At 38.4% G+C, this 7,608-nt stretch overlaps 1 protein-coding gene across 1 annotated transcript; it reads left to right on the top strand.

The window, feature by feature from the left end:
• Positions 1-1,933: 1,933 nt before the first annotated feature.
• On the top strand, positions 1,934-6,781 carry LOC102810815 (cytochrome c, somatic-like). Its single transcript, XM_006873746.1, has 3 exons — positions 1,934-1,959; positions 5,977-6,185; positions 6,606-6,781. Exons 1-3 carry the CDS (start codon positions 1,934-1,936, stop codon positions 6,779-6,781), a joined length of 411 nt encoding a protein of 136 aa, XP_006873808.1.
• The last annotated feature ends 827 nt before the right edge of the window (positions 6,782-7,608 follow it).

Raw genomic sequence — 7,608 nt, 5'->3', positions numbered from 1 at the left:
TTGTTCTATCCATTTTTGAAAGTGGTGTATTAAAGTCACCCACTATTATTGTAGATTCATCTATTTCTTTCTTCAAATCTACTAGAGTTTGTTTTAGATATTTTGGCGCTCTTTCATTGGGAGCATAAATATATAATACTGCATAGTTTTTGAGGAGCAGTTGCTGGGTTTGAACCATTGACCTGTGGTTAACAGTCCAGTATTTATCCTACAGCACCATATCAGGAGTCAACATATATTTACAAAAGGAGCCCTGGTAGTGTAGTGGATTATGGACTGGGATGCTAACCCCAAAGTTATTAACTCAAATCTGCCAGTTGCACTGAAGGATAACAATGAGTCTTTCTGCTCTTGAAAAGATTTACTGCCTCGAAAGCCCTATTCAGGGTCACTATGAGTCGGTGGCACACAACCACGATATACCTATATATGGTGGTGGTCATATACCGTGGAGTTAGTTCCAACTCATAGTGACCCTGTATAGGGTTTCTGAGGCAGTAAGTCTTAATAGAAGCAGAAAGCTTCATCTCCCTTCCTCAGAACTGACAGTAGTTTCAAACTGCAGACTATGAGATTAGCAGCCAGACTCCTTGTAAGCACTATAGTACCAGAGCACTCTCTCTCTCTCTCTCTGTATGTATATATATATATAGAAATCCTCACAACTCTCTCTGTATGTATATGTATACATATATGTATATATATGTATACATATACATACAGAATTGTTAGCCATCTAGACAGTTCCTATATACATACACATATACATACAGAGAGAGTTGTTAGCCATCTAGACAGCTCCCACTTTATTGTGACCTCATTCACAACAGAACAAAATATTCCCCAGACCTACACCACCCTCACAATAAGTTTTGAGTTGGACCACTGTGAAAAGTTTTCACTGGCAATTTTTAGAAATAGATCACCATGCCTTTCTTCCTGGTCTATCTTACTCTGAAACCTGCTCATAATCATATCAATACAAGCCACAACTACTAAAAGATAGGTGATGTCTGTGTTTAAGGTATATTAGCTGGGAATCAAACCTGAGTCTCCCACATTGTTGTTGCTATTAATTGCCATCAAATTAGTTCCCACTCATAGCAACCCTATATAGAGTTTCTGAGGTTGTAAATCTTTTGGGGAGCAGAAAGCTTCATTTTTCTCCTGTGGTGCAGCTGGTGGATTCGAGCCACCAACTTTGTGGTTAGCGGTCTAGTGATTATCCTACAAACTCACAATACTCCCTCATGGAAGGTGAGGATTCTACTAATGCTCCTTATCTATATCTATATCTACATCTATATCTATATCTATATCTATATCTATATCTATCTATCTATCTATCTATCTATCTATCTATCTATATATATGGATAGCAAGGACTACATGTATTGGAAGAAGTATAGCCAGAATGTTCCTTAAAAGTCAAGATGGCAAGATTTCATCTTTCACACTTCAGGCATCTTTTCAGGAAGTATCAGTGCCTGGAGAAGGATATCATGGTTGGTGAAGTGGAGAATCAGCAAAAAAGAGGAAGAACCCCAATGAGATGAATTGGGCCAGTTGGCAGCAACATGGGCTCAAGGGTAACAATTATTAAGGATGGTGCAGGACTGGCAGTATTACATTCTGTTGTACATAGGGTTACTATGAGTTTAACCGATTTGACTGCTCCTAACAACAGGACTAAAGGATCTCTGGTAGCGTAGTGGTTACGAATCGGGCTGTGAGCCGCAAGGTCAGCAGTTCGAAACTACCAGCGGTTCCGCGGGAGAAAGATGAGGCGGTCTGCTCCCATAAAGATTTACGGCCTCAGAAACCCTGTGTAGGGTCACTATGAGTCGGAACCGACTCCATGGCACATCACAACAACAACAACAACAACAGGACTACATCCTAAGAATTCTTGTAATATACCATACTGCTCCCGATGTACTCTGAAATCAAATTTTTCAGGTGAGCTTTGGGCCAGACCTAAAGTTTAATGAAATGAATAGAGAAGTTACTTTGCAAATTTGTTTTGTTTTATTTTCATATGCTGATTCCTGTTTTGGTGTTGTGGAAAGATCACGAGCTTTGATATGAGACATATCTAGCTTTGGGTCTAAGTTCCACTACTTACCAACTTTGTGACTTTATGTATATTTCTTAAGGTCTTCGGGTGTAAGTTTTCATATTTTAAAATGTGGTGATAATAGTAAACATCTCACAGAGTAGTGTCCATGGAGCAGAGCTTTTTGGGGTCCAAAAACATTACTCTATGGGAGTATTGTCAGTATAGACAAGCCCTAGAAAGCAATAAACACTAAAGATGGAACAACTGTCTCCCTTACTATAATACCAGAACTGGATGGTGCCCAACTACCATTACTTGAAATTTTGATCAAAGATGCTATAGAAGAATCCTGATCAAAAGGGGTTAAATTCAGAATATAATTTCAAATTCTCATGGACTCCATGTGTTCTGGAGTCATGGAGGCTGGATGGAATCCTGAAAATATTATCTTGAGATAGTCTTTAAAATTTAAACCAAAAAAATCCTCTGAATTTTTTAAAAAATGAAACAATAGTTCAACTTAACTAGTAAAATAATATTTGCCTTAAGCATTATTCCCTTTCAAAAGCTTCTTATATAGAATCAGTTTTATAAGTCAACTATAAAAATGTCAGTAAATTTATGTTAATGGGAGAGGAAAAACTCGGAAAATGAGGGTGAGAACAGTTGCACAACTTAAAAAATGTAATCAATGTCAATTAACTATATATGTAGAAACAGTTAGATTGGTGCATATTTTGATGTATATATTCTCAACAACAACAAAAGTTAAAAATTTAAAATAAGACATGAAAATGAAGTTGCGATTGGAGAGAGAGAAAAAAAAACTGTTAAGGAAAGAGCTGAAAGGTTTAGGTTGAGGCTGTTCCCAGGTAATCTAACCAGGATTAGTGACTATTAGACCAAAGAAGTGTTGTTGTTGTTGCTAGGTGTTGTTGAGTAGGCTCCAACTCATAGTGACCCTTTGCACAACAGAATAAAACACTGCCCAGTCCCATGCCATCCTCACAATTGTTGCTATGCTTGAGCCCATTGCTGCTGCCACTGTGCCAGTCCATCCATTGTGGGGTCTTCTTCTTTTTTGCTGACCCTCCACTTCACCAAGCATGATGTCCTTCTCCAGGGACTGATCCTTCTTGATAATGTGTCTGATGTATGAGAGAAAAAGTCTCGTCATCCTGGCTTCTAAGGAACATTCTGGCTGTACTTCTTCCAATACAGATTTTTTGTTCTTCTGGCAGTGCATGGTAATTTTAATAGTCTTCTCCAACACCATTAACTCAAATGCATCAATTCAGACCAAGAAATAGGAAAATTAAAAGCAAGTTGTTTTAAAAAGAGGGGAGTAGTTGATCTTGCAGTCCAGGAGTGGAGGACCCTGGGACCATAAACGGAGAAGAGTGGGAGTGGAGTGTGGGACCCTATTCAGAGAAGCGGCTACCAGAGATGGAGGCACAAATGATGACATGGAGATATGGAGTGGCTGGGGACTCTAGACTCATGGAGAGAGAGGGGCTATGTGCTGGTGGCTGGGGGGCAGGCTTGCAGGGTATGCCCTTTGGTTGTTTGAATGATTACATACTCCTGAGTGTTTTGGTGTACATCTAAAAACAAATAAACAAACAACAACAACAACAAAAGAAAACAGAGGGAATAGAAGCAAATACTATTTAATGACAATGCATGGAGGGGATTGTAATCATTGCAATGAAATGAAATATGATAGGATGAGTGTAAAGCTGATGTTTTCCCATGAAAACTACCACTCAATCCACAATAAAAACTTTAAAAAAAAATTGTTTTAAACTAAGGAGTGATCTTTCACAAAGTGTGGAAATACCTTGGTTTGAGTCATTTCACATTGAACTGAAGTAAAATAAAGTAGAATCAAATAGAGGAGAAACCCTGCCGTGATCATGAAACCAAAGAGATGAGCTAATAAGGGTTTACATCTGTCTTTTTTCTGAGACTGGGATGGAAAAATCTCTCAATGCACATCTGCCTGGAGTCAGAGCCAGCTGGAGATGATAAGGAACAAATGAAACCACAGATAGGGAGGAGACAGAAGAAAGAAGGAATGTAGGACAGGGATAACTAGAGAGAAATAGGAAAGATAAGATATGGACTAAAGGACAAAGAAAATGAAGAACGAGAGAACTAAAAGATTATTAAAGTAGAGACAGGAAGAAAAAGGAGAGGAGTAACCAAGACAGGCTTTAACCAAGGAAGGGTACTGTGGTGCAGTAATGCTGATATCCATTGTTTATTGATGATGCCTGCTCTCAAAACATAGGCACTATGACCTGGGATTGGCTTCAGAAAACAGTTAATTCCTAGCAGCTTATAAACAAGCCCAAATGCAGAGATGATTAGACATAGACATCTTAGGTTTTTCCACAGTCAAATAAATATTTTTTTCTTCTCTTCTTCAAAAGGTAAACAATACTTGTTTCCTAGAAACAGCTGGGAGTATTAGGAAGAATATCAGTGGTTCTTGCCAGCCCCAGAGTTCATTTTAGGTAGCCGATTCTCTTTCCCATCATACTGGTCCTTGAGCCAGCGATTTACATAGATAAAGTGCCCCACCTGTTTTATTTGCACCAAAGAAAACAGATTTTTATGCTACTTCAGAGCCTACAGATTTGGGGAAATTAACTCAATCGAGGGGGCACTACTTACACACTCTTGTATGAAAGAAAAACACATTTCTAAGATTTTCCTTTTAAAAAGAACCAGGAACATCTGACTAAGACACTATATGTATCATCTTGGCTTTTATATATTCTATTTCTGGTTCTGTTGTATGCAAATCAATCCCCCAATGTCTTACATAGCTCTTGCCATACTACTCTGCACACACACACTCCCAACTACGTACATCCTTCAATCATCTGTCAACATCTTCTCTTCACGTGGCTATAAAGGGAAAAGATTATTCTAGAAGTAATTAAAAAGATTATTCTAGCAGGTTAAACAATTACTCAGAGTCCTTAGAAAGAAGCTCTTAGCAATGAATTGTCCTCCTCTTTCTGTTTATTGCCTTGGCAATCACCCAAGTTAACAAGTGTCTACACTCTAGCCAGTGATAACCATAAAATAATGGTAATCACTTTTTTTTAGCATGGAAACCTTTCCTTGAGTTTGTACAATAGTGGTCTCATACAATATTTTGTGATTGATTTTGTCCTTTTGTGATTTACTAATTTCACTCAAGATAATGTCCTCCACCCTGGAGGACATCAAGCTGGTAAATGAAAAGAAGCAGGCCTCCAACAATATGGATTGTGACAGTGGCAGCAGCAATTGGCTCAAGTGTAACAACAGTTGTGAGGATGGGGCAGGACCTGGCTCTATTGTGCATAGTGTGACTGAGTCAGAATAGACTCAACAGAACCTAACAACAATGGAACATCATTTACTCTGATTAATACATAACAAGGCCTTCTAAAGTAATAACATAAACAAAAACATAATTTTGCTGCCTTATGGTATTAAGAATATATATGTATTTTATCATTATAATTTTCGAAGCTGTATAATGAGTTCAGAATATTATAAATATTATACATATTACAGTTATATTAAAATGCCACATTCATGGCTGATGACATTGAACATGCACATGAAACATTTCAGTGAATCAATGAGTGACAGTGATTATGTGGTAAATCATTTGCCAATGAGCCATGGCTCTGCCTATGAAATAATCCATGACAGACTGAGGTTTTGAAAAGTTTGTATGAGATGGGTACTGAAACAACTCATGGAAGAGTATGAACAGAAGTGTTTTGACATCTGTAAACCAAATTTGGACTGATATGTGAAGGAAGGTAAAAGTTTCTTTAAAAATTTTTACTGGTGAGAGAGCGGGACATCCAGTTTCTGAGCAGTTATCTTTGTGTCTCGTCTAATGAGAGTGGTGAGCTCTGGGCCCTGGAAGCCTCAGAAGAAATCAAAATAAGTAATGTTGAGAAGGGCAAGACAATTTTTGTTCCAAAGTGTGCCCAATGCCACACTGTGGAAAGGGGAGGCAAGTACAAGACTGGGCCAAATCTGCATGGTTTGTTTGACTGGAAGACTGGTCAGGTCTTTGAATTCTCTTACATGGATGCCAATAAGAGCAAAGGCATCAGGGGGCTGTGGGCGTAGGTGCAGACACGACCAAGTCCAAGAACCACACCACTCACAACCAGTCCCGAAAATGGCACAGAAATGGTATTAAGAAACCCCGATCACAAGTCTCTTAAGGGGGAGGACACCAAGTTTCTGAGGAACATGTGCTTTGCCAAGAAGACAACAAAAAGGGCCTGAAGAAGATTCAGGCCAACAACACCAAGGCCATGGATGCATGTGCCAAGGCTATCAAGGCTCTTGTAAAGCCCAAGGAGGTCAACCCTAAGATCCCAAGGGGTGTCAACCGTAAGCTCAGTCAACTGGCCTACATTGACCATCCCAAGCAGGGGAAGCATGCTTGGGCACGCATTGCCAAGGATCTGAGCCTTTGTCGGCCAAAGCCTTTGAAGCAGGGGGGAAAACAAGAGCAAAGGCATCACCTGGGGAGAGGACACACTGATGGAGTATTTAGAGAATCACAAGAAGTACATCCCTGTAACAAAAATTATCTTCACTGGCATTAAGAAGAAGGCAGGAAAGTCAGACTTGATAGCTTATCTCAACAAATCTACTAATGAGTTGGTCATTGCAATATTTATTATGAAATAGAAATGTCTTGTGATTTTTTTTTTTTTAACATGGACCATATTTAAATTGATCTCATACACCAGAATTCAGATCATGAATGGCTAATAGTTTTTCTTTTTGGACAGTCCTAAATTAAATAAAACATTAACTGTGATTAAATGACAATGAACAGACTTTAAAAATTTGATAGACATTTCAGTTCAGCAAATGTTGTCGCTGCTTTTCCCTATGATATGATTAGACTTGAGACTAGGTTAGGTTAGTAATGTTCAGTTTTTCACAAAGATGGTGAATATATATGAGATTGATTTTATATTGATATTTGTATAACTAATTATATTAATATCTTTAAATACTGGAGAAATCTTTTCACTGCCTCACCCTGTTTCAATATGTATTCATCACCCTGTTCAAATGCAAGGGTAGGAGGGAAATAAGGTAATAATGGCCACTTTATCACTTCTTTTTTTTTTTTAGTTTTTATTGTAAATTGAGTGAAAGTTCACAGGGCAGACTATCAGTTTTACATTTAATAAATCATATAATTTGTTTCATTACAATGATTATAATCTCCTCCATGTAACATCAGTTAACAGTATTTCTCTATATTCATTTTAGCTCTTTTTCCTTTTAAACACTCAGGCATATATAATAATAATTTACACCACCAAAGGGCATATTCTGCAAGTCTGCCTCCAGGCCGCCAGCTCTCAGTTCCTCTCTTTCCAAGAATCTAGAGTCCTCAGCTACTCCCTCTCTCCATGTCTCCATCACTGCTTCTCTGGATAAGGCCCCGCATCCCCTTTGTGCTCTTCTCCCTTGATGGTCCTAGGGTCCTCGGTTTTGGG

The sequence above is a fragment of the Chrysochloris asiatica genome, unplaced genomic scaffold (genome assembly GCF_000296735.1).
Source record: "Chrysochloris asiatica unplaced genomic scaffold, ChrAsi1.0 scaffold00252, whole genome shotgun sequence".
Taxonomy (NCBI): Eukaryota; Metazoa; Chordata; class Mammalia; order Afrosoricida; family Chrysochloridae; genus Chrysochloris; species Chrysochloris asiatica.
This window is presented reverse-complemented; position numbering and strand designations above follow the sequence as displayed.